The 19954-nt window shown below is 28.6% G+C and overlaps 1 protein-coding gene across 1 annotated transcript in view; it reads left to right on the plus strand.

Annotated features, from left to right (window-relative positions):
* The window catches only part of LOC129957695 (E3 ubiquitin-protein ligase HERC2-like), a 169474-nt gene that overhangs the window by 103191 nt on the left and 46329 nt on the right, over positions 1-19954 (plus strand). Inside the window, exons 52-62 of the mRNA XM_056070153.1 lie at positions 348-488; positions 1158-1248; positions 2812-2989; positions 5105-5358; positions 7086-7230; positions 9064-9289; positions 10732-10915; positions 14228-14411; positions 16076-16213; positions 16986-17165; positions 18405-18558. Coding sequence (XP_055926128.1) covers positions 348-488; positions 1158-1248; positions 2812-2989; positions 5105-5358; positions 7086-7230; positions 9064-9289; positions 10732-10915; positions 14228-14411; positions 16076-16213; positions 16986-17165; positions 18405-18558 — 1875 coding nt within the window. The remainder of the gene's footprint in view (positions 1-347; positions 489-1157; positions 1249-2811; positions 2990-5104; positions 5359-7085; positions 7231-9063; positions 9290-10731; positions 10916-14227; positions 14412-16075; positions 16214-16985; positions 17166-18404; positions 18559-19954) is intronic.

Below are 19954 nucleotides of genomic sequence, written 5' to 3' on the forward strand. Positions count from 1 at the left end.
ATTTTGTTGAATTTCATTTTAGTTTAGAAATTTTGCTCTTATATTCTGTTAAATTGTTGATGGGAAAGGTTTTAAATGACAAATGCAAAGAAATTATCTTATAAATTTATTTTGTATATTTTAATTTTTGAAAAAATGAATGCTTTTAGTTGAAAAATGAAGCTTTCAAGTTAGTTTAAAACTAATACAATAATTACTCTAATTATATCGGCGCATATAAATTATTCAAATTTTATCCCTTTTTTTTTTAATTATGGTACATTCATGTTTTTATTATTTCTTTCAGTTTTCATGTATGTTTGTGAATTTCTAAATTGCATTATTTACATTGTATTTCCTCATTGCAGTTACCCAAGATGGAAAAGTGTATGCATGTGGGGAAGGCACCAATGGTCGTTTGGGATTGGGACATTCAAATAATGTGTCAATTCCTCGTCAGATAACTACTTTAGGCAGTTTTGTTGTTCGGAAAGTTGCTGTTCATTCTGGTAACTACTAGTTTATAATTTAAAATTAACAAAAATTTTATGCCATTTCAATAATATTTAAAATGCAGAAACTAATTTTAGTATAATTATTATAAATTTTTTTATTTTAAATACTATGTGTTGTTTATATAACTTAAATAGTATATTAAAATAGTATAATTAAATAATTTTGTAATGTTTTTTAAAGAAAGATACATTCTATTATTAAACAAACAAAAACAAAAAAAAAACTAAATCATGCTGTTCATAAAACAGTTTTATATTAAAAAAAAGATCAAAATAGAAGTTAAATATATTATTTATCCATTAAATTATATATGCAATGTGTTTTAAGTCCTTTGACTTTTATGTAACTCTGAAAATATAACTTCATTTTGTAATAATATTGCATTAAAAATAAGCAAATTGTAGCTTAAATTTGGATAGTAATTTTTATGCCATGGAATTTATTTTTATATATATATGAAAATCTGTTTTCTCCATAAACTGGTGTATATTTATAATTTTTTTAAAAATAATTTTCAGATTTATGAAAATAAAATTATTTTTTGATTGAATTTTTAAAACTTTTTCTAAATGATTTTTATTTGTTTTATTTGTACATTTCATAGGTAATCACCATGGACTTTCTAAATGATTTTTCATTTCTTTTATTTGTACATTTCATAGGTGGTCGCCATGCACTTGCTTTGACTGTAGATGGAAAAGTATTTTCTTGGGGTGAAGGTGATGATGGAAAACTTGGGCTTGGAAATCGAGTGTAAGAATTTTGTATTTTTATTATCTCATTATGTGATTATTGTATAAAGACAGCAATTATTTTAATATGTTAAAATTCTGTACTTATTGTAATTAGTAACATAAAAATATGTATTAATTTACATTAAAATTCTATTAAATTAAATTTATTTCAGCCCATTTACTGTGATTACAACGTTGTACGTTTTGCTATGAAACTGATTTAACTATAAGTTTTCCTATTTTATCTAGCTTAGCAAACAACCAAATTTTGATCCTTTTTTTTATTTGTTGTTTTCTTATTTTAACAGAAAAAAATGCGGTTTATAAATAATTTCCTTTTTAATAAAAAACTAAATAATTCCTGAACACATTTTTATGTTTTATCTTGCTTATGTGAAAACATATTAAATAAATGCAATAACACATAATTGTGTGCATGTCATTTAGGGAGTTAATAATTTAAGAAGGCATATAAAAGTACAAAATTAATTATTTGGTATGCCTATCAGAAAATAGAACATTCACAAATATACACTATTTTTTTCCATACATATTTTAGATTCCACTGCAACTTTTTTTTTTATTTGTCACAATAATTTTATCAAAAAGTCGAAATTTAGAAGGGAATAGGTTCATGGTTTGTTTCAAAACTCAAGTCCATTGAGAGAGCACACACATACACATGTAAATTCAACTGTGAGTTAATTCCATTGAAAACATTTCAAATATTGTATAGAATTTGAGAGAGAGCTTCATCAACTCAAATACTGTCCTCAATATCCTAAAGTGTCCTTTATACAAACCCTTTTTGAATGCCATTTTGCACATTGATCCAATTTGTCCGAAACTTGAATTTCATTGATATGCACTGAGCTGTAGAGCATCATCTATGTTGTTATGTCAGTAATTTCCATCCATTGAAAATGAAGTAAAAAAATCACATAAAATGCAAAAACAACTGTGGGCTAAAGATTTTCTAATATAAAAAAAAGTAAAAGAATTGGTCAACAGTGACAGATGACAAGTATTGTATGAATTGTGTAAGCAATAATATTAAAGGAAAAAATTTTCAAGAATTTACACTATTTCCCAAAAACTTTACAGGAGCTGCTTAATTTTGCAATGGAAATTGACCCAAAAGTGGAAAGGATATTTCATGATTCCTTTATTTCATGTTTAAGAAGTGTTAAAAAATGCTTGTTTCATATAAGTTTCATTATATTGTATTAGTTTTTTTAAAAATTGTAATGTATGTTTAATTTTAACAATATCTTAACACATATATCCTGTAAGTTGTTAGCTTTGCACCACAAGAATCTTGCTGTACCTGTAATATATAAATACATAACCTTTACATTGGCAATGATTTTCTGTGTCCCCAAAAGAGAATGTTAGTTTGTTTTTTTTAATGCAAGCGTATTTCTTTTATTTCTATAAAATAAAAAACTTTAAACGAATTGAAGGAAGCAATTAATTTAATTGTTTTCTTATTGCTACTATTCTTTTAACAAAACTGTCAGTTTGCTTTCTTTAAATATATTGTATTTCTACACAACCATGGTTCTATTGTTTGAAATTTCAGGAGTTATGATCGACCCAGACTCATCTTGGCTTTAAAATCAAAGCGAATCCGAGATATAGCTTGCGGAAGTGCTCATAGTGCTGCCATTAGCTCCTCTGGAGAGCTGTATACATGGGGCCTTGGTGATTATGGTCGACTTGGGCATGGAGATTTAGTAACTCAAATGGAGCCTAAAATGGTAAATTTGGAATAAATTTTCACTTCATCTCATACTTTTAATTTATTTTACACTGTTTTATTTTTCACAGTTGCTATTGTATACTCATAATAAAAATATTATGGGGGGAAATGTGTAATTTCTAATAATTCAGTAATTCAAAAATTATAAACATGATGCACATATGCATATTTTTCACAGAATTTTGTTAAGTAAACAAAACAAAAAAAATTCTGAGGTATTTTACTTTTATTTGCTTAAGTGCTTCTTTAAATGTTTTATCCTTTTGATTTTCTAGATTTTTTAAAAATAATTTTTCATTTTGACTTCCTTTTTTATTTTGGGAAAAACACTTCTCTATTTTTCTTTAAAATTTAAAATTAAGTTGAAATTGCACGACTTCATGTTCACTCATTTTGGTGATGAGAAAGTTTTCACAAAAATTGAATGTCATAGAATATCTTCAACTACCCAATTATTCAATGTTATCCTCTAACTTTTACCAATCGGCCCTTTAAACGGCTAAATAATACTTTACAATTTATCAGTGTTCATACTTGTTGTATACTCTATCAAAGTGTCATTTTTATGATTACTCTAAATACTATACTTTTTCTAAATAAAATTTGTCACAGGTAATGCGACTGCATATCACAAATCTGTACATTTTTTATATGAGGAAATAAAAAAAAAAAAATCTTCAATTCAAACTGGATACATGTCAGAATCGTATCTTTTTCTTGGTTAGTTTATTTTAATATTATTTATTTGCTTACTGTAATTTTTTTTTCTAAGCTTATGATTCTTGGTGCCCATGTTGCCACTGTTTCTTATGAAGTTTTTGGCCTTTAGACATATTTAGATAACTTAAAGGGAAAGCGTCCACACAAAGCTCTTCAAGTATTCTCTCGACCTTCTAGTGAATAAATATATGATGAAACAATGTCAAATAATTATTTAATTAATCAAATAAGTATTTAATTATTTATTAATTAATTATTAAATTATCAAATAATTATTTACCCTTCAAAAACAGCGCTTGGAGAATTAAGCACTGCCGTAAAACCGAACACTTCGAAATGGAGAGTTGACAAGCCTCCTCCAATTAAACATGATTTTACAAAAAAAAAAAAAAAAAAAAAAATCATGTAAAATCAACGTTTTAATATAATGATTTCAATTTTACAAATAATGTATATAGTATACTACTATTTAATAAGTACTGATATAAAGAATATATTTTTAATAGAAATTAGTAAGACAAGCAAATTACTTAAATTTTAAGTATGCATACAAAAATAGAATTACAAATACTATTCCTACGAAATTTTAAGAAACGAAATTAAGCTATAATAATTTGTAGATAATTAAATTCCAATATCATCAGATTCGCCAATTTTCATTGAATAGTTCATCTTCGTTTGTGTTTTATTTCAGAAGACCAACTAACTACAGGCTCAGAGCAAGTAACTAATGGCATATTGTAATCACATTCTTCCATGTTAGAGGAAAAGGAACTTTATGATGTGGTGTGATTACTAAAACGCCTATCATTTTACTTATCTCAAAAGGTGACATGGTCTCTTATCCGGGGCTAACAAATGAAGCTTAATATAATCCCAACACATGTATTAAGACTTCTATAAAACACTCTCAGAAATAGTTTACCCTCACCCCCTGCAATAGTCAGCTGAATGTATTTTTCCATGTTCTCCTAACGAAAAAGCGAAAGAAATCGACAAAGGCACCATAGTCCCTTTAAATCATATTTGCACCTTTAAAGAGCCTTTTGCTTGTATTAATAAATCTATCCAATTCAGAAATATATTAAAGAAACTAATGCTCATACATATGATTCAACTGTTGGGAAAAAAATACTGTTGCTTCGTGCCATCTAGTAGTAGCATATAAAAATTCAAGTTGATCATTCCCTTTTGAAGTCGTAAATACGCAATGATTGGCTGTATAGTGAACCTGAGAGCTTCGTGAAGATGAGACGCTGACTCTGAAGGAATCTTAAGCTTTAAACAATATTGTAGTATATATTAAAATCTAATGTCCTATCCAAAAAGTTTTATAAATGATAAAGGCTATTTTATAAATGTACCTTTGTGATTTATTATTTTTGGTTCATAGGTTATGGCTTTTGCTGGCAAACGAGTGAAACAAGTGTCCTGTGGTAGTAGAGATGCACAAACATTGGCTATCACTGATGATGATATGGTGTATTCTTGGGGAGATGGCGACTTTGGAAAACTTGGAAGAGGAGGCAGTGAAGGTTGTCGAGTACCAGAGAATATTGAATCTTTAAATGGGCTTGGTGTAATCCAAGTTGAATGTGGTGCTCAATTTTCTTTAGCATTGACGAATTCTGGTCAAGTTTGGACATGGTATGTTTATTTAAGTATTTTATAGGACGAAACTTCAAAATTTGGATTTTAATATTAAGAAACTAAGACTGAAAACTTTAAAAAAATTTTTGCCAAAAAAGTATACTAGACACCGGCTGATGTGAAAGAAGTCCAAAAGTTGTAAAATAAATATAACAAAAAGATATTATTAGTATTTAAACATTTAGCATTTGATTTTTAGCAGCGCTGAAATGTTCTTTCCATTGAATAGAAACAGAAGGATTTTTTAAAAATACTAATTTCCAGGTTTGCCTTAAATCTTGATGGTATTTCCTTTCTTTTTATGTGTATCTAGTGCTAACATTTACCATAAATCTTGTTCCTTTTCTCTGATCATAGTATTAGTTCTTGATATGCATTGTAAAATAGAATAAAAATGTATAGAAAAGAGTATTTGCTTTCTACAATGTGAACTCTTTTATACCATATACTGTAACAACTATAATTGGAAGTCCAAAGAATAAAGAATACTAATTATTAGATTGTTCTTAGTACACTGTAATGGACCAGTTACCAAAGACTTCTTATCAACGTTGCAAATTTAAATCAAATACTCTTTTCATGTCCATAGCCCAGTTCAATACATTTTACTTTATTAAATGTGGTTATTAACTCAACATTTCAGCATTTTTTTCAATTTGCTCTTAGTTTCATTAAAATTTCGATAATTTTATGTGAAATCTGCAAATAAAACCTTATGTTAAAGCATTCTGTTTTGTTTTAATTAAGAGTTCCAATGATACCTTAAAGAATTGAACAAAATTTATTGTTATATTTTAAAACTCTATTTAAAATATTAAAAATTAATTAAATTTAATAATTAATGAATGATTATTCGAAAAAATCTTTATTAGCATCTAGTGTCATCCACTACAAGTTTAAAAAAATGTATTTGAACTTGAGTCGATGACTAAAAAATATTTTATTAATGATTGAAAATTTGAACAAGATATATAAATATATATAGGGAGAGTGTGAACTAATAGTAGGAATTGAAAAAAAAACTTTCTCCTTTTGAATGTGAATTTTTTTTTACTCTATTGTAAGCAAATTTGTAACTATGCACATATTTGAATATTTCTTAAATCAGTTTTCCTATAATAATTTAATTTTTTTAAGTCTACTTTAACCTTAAAATAATTAATTGTGTATAACTTCTTTGATAAAAAAAATGTGTAATTTTCAAAATCTCTACACGTGAGAGAATTTTTGAAAGCTTTGTATCAAGATTTGATAATAGTGTTCTTTCACATATTCGACAACACACTGCACTTTTACACATGCGTCAGGATGTGTCTATGTACAAAAGAAAAGAGCAGATATTTGGAGACAATAAAGTGGATTATTCAATGACTTAAAAACCATACTATTGTGGGAAAAGATTAAAACACTTTTTTTTTATTATTGAATTCTTTGATAACTTTGAAATGACAATGGTAATAACAATTTTAATGAAATTATGTAAAATATTCTTTTATGCAATTCCTGAAAGCTATTTGCCACTCAACTTATCATGCAAGCAATCAGTATGTAAAAAAATCGGCGGAAAGGGATAGCCTCGGAATGCTGAAAGGATTGCTATTTATATTTTAATAATGAAAACAACCTGGAACATAATAAACGAAGCGATAATATTTAGATTTATGAATTGAACTGAACTGAACTTTCTAAATACATTTAAGGTATCCATTTTATACTTTTTACAGGGGTAAAGGTGATTACTTCAGACTTGGTCACGGTGAAGAGGGCCACGTCAGAAAACCCCAGCTTATTGAAGGCTTGCGAGGGAAAAAGATTGTTCATGTTGCAGTTGGTGCTTTGCATTGTCTTGCAGTTACAGATAGTGGACAGGTACAGAATTGCTGCTTATTACTAAAGAAAGTACATGCCTTTTAAAGAGTATAAAATACAGATATTTGAAATTTTGTAACTCAATTTTAGTTATAAGAGTTCTTTTTAAATGTTATTTTATCTGAAATGAACATATATAATCATTTATCACTGTTTGTAATGCTGAGAGGAGTCAAAAATATCCCTTCTTCTTTTGATCTGCATCGTTATCTTATATGAAATCTTGACTTCTGTTCTGACAGTTAACAACTGACTATATCCAATTTTGTAATGTTTCAGTTTATTGATTTATTGAGGTGTGAATAAAGCTTTATATGAATAAAAATTAGTTATGGGATTACAAATTTCATCTTTTATAAACATTTTTAATTCTGTATGGTAGCAAAAGTTATTGAGCTCAGGTCTACAGTTTTTATTATTTTATATTTGTGCTGATTCATTATATTATCTTTTCAGTTAGAAGTGATTGCTAATATCTTTTTTTCAGCATCATTTTGGTTTCATATTCGACTGTGCGTCCCCCCGCCCCTTCTATTAGCGAGCCACTATTAGTTTCAAATCAATTTTAGTGATTAGTCTTGACTTGATTGTTCATTTAATGTTATGGATAGAGCAAATCCCAATATAAGGAAAGTTTTTATTATTATTACATATTTACATTTAAAATATATTATAAATAAGTTTTTTTTTTAAGCGTTTTGCCATTATGCATGAGACTTTCTACTACAATGTCTGTTAGATAATTTACGATAATCATATCTGAGATAATTGTTAACAGGATAACAGCCCGTCTGGATCAACAGATCTTCTAGTATTTTAAGAAACAACTAATAGAACCAGGGAACTATATAGAAATTGAAACAGTAACTTTCCAGTAGTGCACTTATTGACTTAAAAAGAAATATTTTCCTGTACACCATTGGAAATATACGTCTATTTCTATTGACCATGATTAGCGTAGATACATGTTTAAATTTATGTGAATAACAGTTGTGTTTAATATTTATTGCACTGTTACTAGAAGATGTACCCATCTAAATGGGCTAATATTGTATGAAAGTACCTTGGATATGATCATCATAGATTAACTAATGAGAGTTTTAGTAGGAAATCTCATGTACATTGACAGATTCCTTAAGAAATAAAAAATATATAGTATTTGTCATACACTTTAAATGTAACTATATAATAACATTAAAAGTTTTATTTCCTTGAGTGGAATCTTTATCTATAATTTTCATGAACATTCAAATCAAAGCTAATCACTAAAATCTGTTTGAAACAAATGGGGAACCATTAACAGAAAAAAAATCAATGCCAATTATAAAATAAAATTTATGTTGGAGGAAAATATTAACAATAACCTCCAACAAACAGTATAAATATAAAATTATAAAAAGTGCAGACTTCAGATCATCGACTTTTGCTATAATCCAGCATTAAAAAAAGAATGAATGAAAGGTGGCATTTACAATCCCATTGCTATTTTTTTCGTGCATGAGCACACATCGATAAATCAAACAATTTTGATCTGATAATGAAATAGACCAAAAGAATAGGGTTATTCTTAACTCCTTCCAGATTTACAGCCGCTGATGAACGATTATATTATAAATGAGAAATCGATTTTTCTTCAAGTAGCTTGAAAGTTTAATGAGTTAGAATTATTATGATTTATGATGAATAGCGTTGGTTAATCTAGATGTAGGAATAATATACTTTTTCTTTTATTTTTATTTATGGATAAAACATATTAATATTTTAATGCATTTTTAAAAAATAATGATTAAATATAAACATCCACAAACTAATTGCATATACACTATACTACAGGTATATGCTTGGGGTGATAATGATCATGGACAACAGGGTAATGGCACTACAACAGTTAACCGCAAACCAGCTCTAGTGCAAGGATTAGAAGATGTAAAAATCACAAGAGTTGCATGTGGTTCTTCTCATAGTATTGCTTGGACGACTGTAGAAGTACAAAGTCCCAGACTACATGATCCTGTCTTATTTCCTGTTCCACGTGATCCTCTTGGAGCCTTAGCATTGGGTAAATAAAAATAATATTAAACATAATTCAGAAATAGTAACATAATTTTTGTTCATTTGGATGATTGACTTTTTAAGCTGTCAAATGTTTAAAATGGATTGCATTAAAAAAAATTTCACCTCTTTATTTGATTCGACTGAAAAACATGAATTTAATTGAATCTTTCAACTACAAATTATTGCAAGATTGCATGCAAATTAAAAAATTGAAATGCTTTGGTATGGAAACAGAATTGTAAATACATTTCTAAATTAATAAATCTGATCTAAAGAAATCTTAATCTTCTTCAATCTTAGTTTTAACATTGGTAAAAACACTTGATTGAACGAGATGAGTTCGAATTTCATTGTAATTTTAAAAGCGTTGATATAGATCGTGTATGAAATTAAATTTGAAAAAGATCATTGTAAATGAAGAAAGCAATTGTAACGAAATTAAATTGTTAAGTTTTAAGAAAATGCTTTTTTTTTATGAGATAAGAGTTTTTGAAGATATGGATGTCAATCTCCATAAGCAAGTCATAACAATTACCCATTTGCCGACAGATAAACCTATTGACACGCTCGATTAAACTTTCTGTTCATTGTCTCTTACTATCATTTTCATTTTTGGTGTTGGAGTATTTAAAGACATGGCAAGTCTTCTTCCGAGCATTTTCAATAATATTTTGCAGCTCCATAAATTTGCAAACAAAGCATTGAATTAAATGCAGTTGCAAAAATATTTAATGAAGCAGCATGAAATGTTTTTTTGTATCATCTGACATTTATTATTTGACAATTAGTAAAAGGAGCAATTTCTGTGTCACATACATTAATGTTTTTATGTATAAAGACTTCATTATTTAGATATATGATCCAATTTGTCTCTATAATCTATTTCTCTTATATATGTGTCTATATAAATTTTTGTCTATAAAACCAAATAATTCATCAATATTCTTATAAAAGCCAACAAATTGAAAGAAAAAGAGAAATTGTTGTTGTTGTTTCTTATGGCACTTGCAATGGACAAGCCCGCTGTCGAAGACAGCCGAGGGGGGGGGGCTCTTGTTTCTACAGTAGCACCAACTAGGGCCAAGAGAATGATTTAGCTACACACACGTCACAACCCTTTTTACGGGGCGGACTTCATTCACGCATTTCATTCACTCAACCACAGATCGTAATTTAGATCTGAATCAGAGAACGATCACCCCTGATCCAGTACCCCCAATGGTATTACTCTTGACATGGAGGACTTTGTGACCACGACAGATTTAACACGTGTCAGCCACCAAGCACGCGGGGATTCTTCGGCGGCGGGGTTCGAACTTGCAACCTAAGGGACGTGAATCCGACGCTCTACCAACCAGGCTATCCCGGCCTAAAAGAGAAATAAATTCATGTATTTGTTATTATTGTTTTATAATTCTAAATATTCACATTTTCTGCATTTCCCAGGCAGAAGTGATTCCGCTGTACAAGATGATATAGAAGCTAATATCAGTAATAAAATATTCTTGGCCAATTCTAAGCATATACAACGCCCTTCGCTTATGAAGACGGTTTTATCATCTACAAATGATCAGGCCAGGCAACAAGCTCTTCAAAATGTACTACAAGCCTTACAAATTCACCTTGCAAGGTTTGTAACATTCTTCCTTTATACTAATAATATCTTTAGTATATATATTATTAAAATTTGAGGTGCCCTTTTTAATTGTGGCCCAGTAGCTAATTTCTAAACCATAAAAAAATAAACATATACTTCTATAAGAATTTCAAATTGATATAATTTTTTTTTGTATTATTTGAATCAGTAAATGCAATCAAGATACTTATTGCATTAAATGCCTCTTTAATTTTCTATTCATTTTATCGAAAATTTTAAGTTTAATTCGGCAAAGGAAATGATTAATCTTCAACTAAGCCAATTAGTACTTAGTAAATCAAAGAACATTTCTATAAAAAGTAACGATAGAAATAAGAATCATTCAAACGTTTAAGTTTTGGATGTTTCACAGACTATATTTCATGATTTACATAAAACGCCAGAGAATTATTCAATAAAATTTTTCTGAATCACTAATGTATATCAGTGTACCTCAATAAGAAAGCAACTTGTCAACTTAAAAGAGTGATAATATAAAACTATTTTTAAATGAGTCAGTTTTTTTTAAACCTCTTCATTGCTTATTTGTAGTTAAATATTAACTAATCATTTCAATCATTTTCAGAATTTAAATTAATCAAGCATATTTTAACAGAAAAATAGCTTAATCTATATAACTTTTTCATCAGCAATGGAAAGGGGAAAAAAACGCAGAATGAAATATGTGTAGCAATAATTAAAACGATTTTGGCCTTATTCAGAATTATGAAAATTTTGTAAAATGTATTTAAAAATCTCTTTAAATATTAATTATATTTGAAGAATTTTTCTGCAACTAAATTTGTATGGAAGATCAAATCAAAAATCATTTGAAGCAAATCATCAATTTTCGAACATTCTGTGCTTATGAGGAAGAATTATAATTGTTTATAAAATTGCTGCCCTTCCAAACTATTTTTTAATTTGAGAAAATCTGAAATGAAATCTTTTATTTACAATCTTTCACTTTAACCTCAGTACTTTTCATGATTTTTACAATTCAGTTCTTAATTATACTCTAAAATGTTTGTTTAGCTAAATTTCTGAGTTTTTCAAATGATTTTTTTAATTCCTTGTATATGAAGTGTAGAGTTAATATTGTAATCATAAAAAAACTGGAACCTTAGATTTTGTTTCAGGACTCTTTGTTTCAGATTTCTATGAGTCTGACAAACACTTTTTGCATTATGTCTGCCTGTGAGCACGATAATTCAAAAACATATTGAGCTAGATTGCTGAAATTTGATTAGGAATTACAACCACATTTGTAGATTTTTATCAAATTTTGAATGAAATCTATTTGCAGGCAAGTTGTGTTTGTTTTCCTGTACAAATGGACATAACTACAAAACATAAAGAGCTAGTTACAAAAAATTGGAAACTCAGGTTTTGCATCTAAAATACTGGTAATCAAATTTTGAACCAAATCCATTGAACGATTGCATGTCTGTCAGTCTATATTTTTGCATGCATGTAAACGCCATAATTCATACTTGCAATGACTTAAATCAATGAGATATGGTGTGTTATTTTGTATCTCCAACAGTAATTTCATGTCAAATTTTGATATCAATCGGGCGGTGAAAAAACATCCAGAATACATATTCTCGTTATTGATTCTGTAAAAATGCTAGATAGGCATCAAAGATTTGTATTTCATAATTATCGTTCACAAATACTATGCAACAGATTTGCATTTTTACATAAAGTCCCTGATTCTTTCTGGAAGAAAGTGGATGAGACCTTTATTGGAGAGTATACCAGAATGTTTCGGAGAGACTTCTTTGACTTATTTATTCAGGTTGATGAAAAGCATATTGGCATTGGCATTCAAAATAATATCTGAAACAAATTGTATTATTCATGTACCTTACATTTCTTTGATTTAGATACCCTGAAAAACCAGAAAAATTAATATATGTGGTGGTAACAACATAAACAAATAAAGAAATGTTCAATTAATCAACATAACACTATGCTGTTGGTAGCATATATACATGATGAGTATATAGCAAAGTTGTTGGATCTGTTATTCATGTTACGAATGCCAGGCTATCAAGATTTAAGTGACTTTCAATAATGGCATTATAATCGGCTCATTAATGATGTGATATAACATCTCTGAAATAGAGATGTATTTTGGTTTTCTGCATAAGTTATTTCATGAAAATGCTGTGCATATCGAGTACCTGATTAAACATGAAATGTCCAACATCGGTGCTACTGAATAAAAGACCTTGAAAGAATGGGACAATCAACAATTGATGAGAATCTTTAAATGAAGCAGGCATGCAACATTTCCTCAAATTATCATGGATTTCAATGCTAAGATCTCGGTAAGTATCAGGCTATAATCTGAACTGTTTATGGGTGGCCACCATTGATATGGGCTTTCGGAGACAAAGACACTTTCATATGCCATTGTCAACTGTATGGAATAAAATTTCATCTCATCTTGTCCAACCAACCCTTCAATTGTACTTTTAATGGCTGGACATAGGCTGCTTGCTCAATACAATAGAAATTGTATTGAGGCTTGCCCAATACAATAGGAATTGTATTGGGCAGATAGATGTGTATATGTATCCAGGCAGCTGAATGAATCCATGGATCTTATATCCCAAGAGGGAACTATTCAATCTGATAGAACATCTGTGATGGTCTGGAGCATGTGCATTTGGCATGATATAGAATCACTGATGCATCTAGAAGTGACTTTGACAAGTTACGGAATGCATTTTAACGGATTTGGACTTTTCTTGCAGACAATGTGGCAACCCACACATTCAGAGTTATTACAGAGAGGCTCCTGGAATACTCTTCTGACTTAAGACATTTTCATTAGCCATCTAAATTCACAAGCATGAATAATATTGAAAATATCTTGGATGCCTTGCAATGTTCTGGAAATATTTCCATCTTGCTCTCTTATGGATTGTTCTACACGACTGATGGTATGAATTTTGCCCAGGATACTTTCAGACATTCTTTGAGTCATGCCATGCCATGTCTTGTTACAGCATTTTTGCATGCTTGTGGGGAGGGGGGAGTGTCCTATACAATATTAGACAGGTGTCCGAATTTTTCTGGTTCTTCATTGCATATGCGATATATATGCATTTTGAAGGGAAGGAGAAGACAAATTTTTTAGTTGATTGTACAAATCATCTTGTATCTATTGATTGTCAAGCAGTGTATGATCTAATGGTGTGCAGGAAATATGCTTCAACCAATTCATTTGTATTTCAAATAATAAACAATTTGTTTAATATTTCAACTGATGTCTTTTTAACATTCCTTATTTAGAGAGGCTGTAGTATCTGCATTTACACCTCATACTGATATATCCGATGAGATGTCTATGTCTATGTCTGTTAACAAAGAGAGCTCTCCCGCCTTGAAGCAAGATGATGTAGTGCCTTTTCCAGATGCAGGGAAACTTAGTCTGGGTCGTAAAATTAAATCAAATTCATTTGCTAAAGCAGCAAAGGTAAGAATTTTTAATTTAATACTGCATCTGTACTTAACGAATGGTTATTTTCTTATTGAGAAGTTATATTTTTCATGAAAAGTTTTTTGTTCTCTGTTTTCTTAAATAAAATAATAATAAGTATATATTTACCTGGATGGCAATCTTTTCTTCCACACTAAATATTTAGCCAAAGTACATTGTGTGTTTGCTGGAAATTATATGGTTTTTGACTTTTCCCCTATCCTTAAAGTGTTATCCTTTATTCATAGATAACACACTTTGAACATTCTCAACACATTGCTTATGGGTCGCAAGATTTCTCGTTTTTAACAGGCCGAATATTGTGGCTGGGTCACAAGATATCTTGTTTTCATGTTTTTTTTTTTGGCTGAATCAATGCATAACCAACCAGAGACAAAATATTTTTGTTATGTTATCAGGGTAACAAAGCCATACACATTCTTATGACAAATGATTAGCAAAATAACTGAATGTCAACATTCCAAGCATGTGGGAACAGTCAGTATAGCTAGCATGTCGGTAGATCAGCGCCAATCGTTTTATGTGTTTTATTATTGTACATTTTGTTATTTCAAAATTCATGTTTTAATTTATAAGAAAAAAGCTTTTTGAAATGTAAGAAATCTTGTATACTAAATAGATGTATAAAATATATAATAATAATTAAGAATACTTTATTTAAACTTATAACTAAATGTAAATATAAAAATGTACATATATGTATCCTATTGCTTGCCAAGCGAGCTTCTAGACCCTTCGAAAATGTGCAGGCCCTACGAGCATGCGGAGTGCTGTATGCATTAACAACTTTTATCAGTTTTCTTGTTATAATCATTTTTTAAAGCAATATATTAAGCATCCTTGTAACATATAACACAATACTAACGGTTCTAGCTTCTATTAAATAAATACTGAACTTTAAAAAAAAACGCTTTTAATTAGTTAATTTTAACCCTTTGTTAAAGTCCATTTGCATTTAATAGTTGTTGTATCATAATTTAATAAGGGCGATTCAGATTATTTCCTGTAGTTATATTTTATAATGTATATCTACAGTTGGTGTTTTTCATAGGTATATTTATAATTTTCAATATGTCCTTCAGTTTCATTTTTATTTTGTAATTATTTTATTTTGCAATGATTGGCAATATCTGAAAAAAATATTATAGAAAGTTCTAGCATGTAATTCATCAGAATGTCAAAGATAGTGTTCATACATTTTTATAACTAATTTAACTTTTAAATGTGTAGTATATATATATAAAGTTGTAAGAGTAAATATTAACAAACAAACAAAAAAAAAGGAGGAAAGGAAAATGAACTTACTTTAAGTGAAATTGCATTTTAATCTCCTTGAAATAAATGTGTTCATTTTTGTCGTAATTACATCTCAAAAAGGATATACAAAGGCTGGAAAAATTGATATTTCTTTATATTGGTTGATAAATGGTGATGTGCAAAATCGAATTCCTGTTTATTAATGCTCTCTTATTGATAAATTTCAATACGTAGTGTGTTTATAAATTTTCTGATAGATGTGTATGTCACAGTAATCAAATTCATATCGAAATTAAGCATAAATCAAAATTCAATTTTGTGCCTAATGTATTGGAATTCACTTCTGATAATGTCAGTAATTTTTTTAATTCATTCTTTCACAGAGTCCAAGTGATGAAGAAGCGAATTTAACTAGAGAGCTGTTTTCAGTAAATTCACTATCAAGTTCCAGTAGTTTTTCTTCCAAAGTTTCTCCGACAGCAGCTAGTGTTTTAGTTGCTACATATTCTTCTTGCGAACAAGTAAAATTTTTTCTTCATCTTTTTTAAACTTATGCAAAATATTCTATACTATTATTATAAAAGTGTTTTTTTTTTTTTTTGTACTCACTTATATACCCAATGTTGTTTAAGATGAAAAATACTGTACTTTTGATATTGTCATTATCTTCCAAGTTATGATAATAAAATCATGTTATTGTTTGTAATTCTTATTAATAAATTTCGAAAGTTGCTTAAGATGAACATGCTTTATGCAAATTTAATAAAAAACAATGTGAATGTAAAAATGCTTGGATGCAAATAATATATTACAAAACATATTGCTAATGTCTACAGGATATTTTTTTAAAAACTGAAATGAGAATATCAATTACACCAAACGATTTTTAAATCCTTTACTCCTTACAGAATTAGATATCGCCAAAAACTTTAAAAACTGCAAAAAATTCATTTTTCTCTATAAGGTAGCAAAAATTTTCAAAGAATAATATAAAACTTAAGTATTGCTAGTGGCAACTCGGTTACAAATTGATAAAATGTTTTAAAATATCTATAATATTATCACTTAATAGGTATGGTAATACTAAAGATAGTCTTTTCTATATTTGGAAACACTGTTTAATATAATATAAAATATAAATTATTTAACAAATTATCACAAAACTTACCTTTTTCTATAAGTGTCTTCTAGCAGCATTTGAAAAAAATAATTCTAGTTACTTGATTTTCTATAATTTTCACTCTTATTTATGCTGGTGAAATTATTCTAAACATTTTTTTTTTTATTCAACAGGTGTGTTCAATAACAGATGCAACTGAATTAGATGTAGATGAATTTACTAACTTACTATCTTCAGACGATGCACGTGTGTTGGTTGATCTACTTAAATTGGCTGTTGCAGGAAGGATGAACGATAAAGCAAAGGATATAATATCCTCAGTCTTGACTAATTTGAGTAAATCCAACCCTCATGTAAGTGCTCTTTCCTGTATATTTTAAATATGCTGTTTAAAAGAGTGTGTGTATGTCCGTGCAGCTTGCCTATATGTAGTTTTTGGCACCATAGAAGTCAGGCCATTTGATCTAGAATTGCCTAACTTGACACCTAATTCCTTTAAAAAGTAAAAATGCACACTTCAGTGTGATCTTTTATAAAATTTTAACTCAAAAGGAAGCAAAATATTGGCGTATTTCCACAATAATTTTCAAAAATATTACAAAATTGGCATGGCCTGAGAAAATACAAAAAATTTGAAAATCAACTATAAAATAAGAAGAATGAATGGAAGAATGGAGTTTGTTTGTTTTTTTAAATCTAAAAAAATACCAATGTCTTTAAATATTACAAAAATGAAAGGTCGTCCACATAATTCTAAAAACAAAACAACATTAACTTCTGTTAAACCACAGAAGCTCATCCTTTTTCTATTCAGTCCCCTTCTGTTCTGCTTAGGTAAGTCCAATTTTCAAAAGCGAGAAAAATTACTGATCTTAGAATAGTGAATACAAGCTACATGAATTCCAGTGGAGCTACTGAAGCCGAAAAAAGAGACTTCAGGGGAAAACGCTTATATTTGTGAAGAATTCTAGAGAAAAAAAATTGAACGGGGTCGGGGGGGGGGGGGTTGTTTAACTCTTACCCAAAATTTGTTACCCAAAAATTTGAATTTGTTACATAAATATGAGCATCGTATATATATATTTCTAATTTCCCTATATACTTAAGTTATTGAATATTTTTTTGAAATCTTAAAAATGTTCACCATTATCAATTATAAAAATATAGGTATTTAAAATATTTCTTATATAGCTTTAAAATGCTATTAATATTTTACTTTTCTCTTAAAAAATTAAATTGGCATTATTAGTGGAAAAATTAAAAGAGGTTTGTTTAGTATAAAAGTTTGTTTAACTCTTTATTATCTGAAATTTGTTTTAGTATTTAGGAAATCCAAAACCATTTCATGCTTTTGGTATTTAGTACTTTATATTTAAAAAAAGTTGCATTTACATAGAGCTTGTTTTCATTTTTTTGAAAATCAAGCATTTAATGGCGTATGAGTCAATATATTTGTTTATATTTTTGGATAATGATGTAGAAATTTTCATCAGAAACCTAAAAATAATGTAGACATTTCCAACAGAAAACTAAAAATGATGTAGAAATTTCCATCATAACCTAAAGATGATGTAGAAATTTTTGATTTTTAGGTTGCTGAGATGATTTTAGAGCTTTGTGTAACAGAATTAGAGGATGTGGCTACTGAATTGTCAAGTCGCCGCCATATGCCTTTGCCTGTTGTTCAGGAGACACCCCATCCCTATCCAGATAATGTAACTCTAAGCAATGTTGTAAAAATTCCAGGTAAGTGCATTTTTATCAGTTTGTATCGTATTTTGAATTAAATTTTAATTTGTATGAAATGTTATTTGGTATACTAACTTCAAATCATTGTTCACTGGCTAAATTGCTTTTAAAAATTGTCTAAGTTAGTTTTTTTCTCATTAGTTGCTCAAGATAAAGTAATTTTTTTATAGGTGTAATATTTTAATGTTAAAATATTTTGATGTAAAATAATGTAATGCTTAAAATTATCTATATACTACAAAATCTCAATCTATCATCTACATTTTTTTTACTTTTCCTTCTTGATTAAAATGACAATATTAGTAAAAACCAAACGATTTTTAAATTTCATTGTTGTTTACAAAATTAGACTATGTCAAACGATTTTTCAATGTTGTTCTGGAAAAGAAAAAAAAAATTACTTCGTTTAGCATGGATGTTTGAAGATTAAAAGTGATAAAGAATGCAAGTGCAAATAATAATAATAATAAATACCATTTTTCGTTGAATTCTCAACTGAGCAATTTTTATAATGTTGTAAAGGTATAAAAATGTCTGTTCTTAATTGTATGTAAAATTTTAAAAAGTGGTATCTGGATTAGATAGGTTTATCTTTACCATCTGATTGGAATTCAAAATTTTATAATTCATATCTAGAATTTTCCTGTTGACTTCTAAAATACTCCTTTTGTTTCGGTGAAATAGATAGTTAATAAAAACCTATCTGAATTAATTTATCCAGAAATATGATCAAATCTTCCTCTACTACTGCCACACCATTTGTATCCATTTTTTTTTTTTTTTAAGGAAAGAAATTATAAGTAAAATTAAGTTTTGGCTTTTAATTTCTTTATAAACTTTATGGATTAATTAGTTATTAAAATTCATGTGTCCAAGATTGTATTTTTAAAATGCACAGCTACAAGTTGAATGATTTTGTTACACTAAAAGTCAACAAGTGCAAGAAGAAAGAAATCAGAATTTTTTCTAATCTGCTAATTATGTTCTCATAGATTGAAAGCAAAATGGAATTGTTGCTTAGGCTTTCTAATGTAAAATTTGAACCTATTTGGTTAGACAAAAAAAATCACATTCAGTTTTCTTCACTGTATTATGAAAAACAAAGCACTGTATATTGAGTTGCAACATGCAGAAATTGGGTGCAGAAAGAAAGCTCGCTGTTGTAGACTGATCGTGACCTTGGAGGGTTTGCTAATTCCTTGCTCACCTCTACTCCTATGAAACATTCAGGCAATTCATATTTTTATAAAGAGAACAAAAAAGATGATATGTTGCCTGTGAAATAATTGAGTGGAAAATACACCTGCAGTTTTATAGCTGTAAATATGGCAGCCTGTTGCCTTGATTAATCGCTTTCCTTTCATCCAGCTGTGTATATTGAAATAGAAACCGT

The sequence above is a fragment of the Argiope bruennichi genome, chromosome 11, assembly GCF_947563725.1.
Source record: "Argiope bruennichi chromosome 11, qqArgBrue1.1, whole genome shotgun sequence".
NCBI lineage: Eukaryota > Metazoa > Arthropoda > Arachnida > Araneae > Araneidae > Argiope > Argiope bruennichi.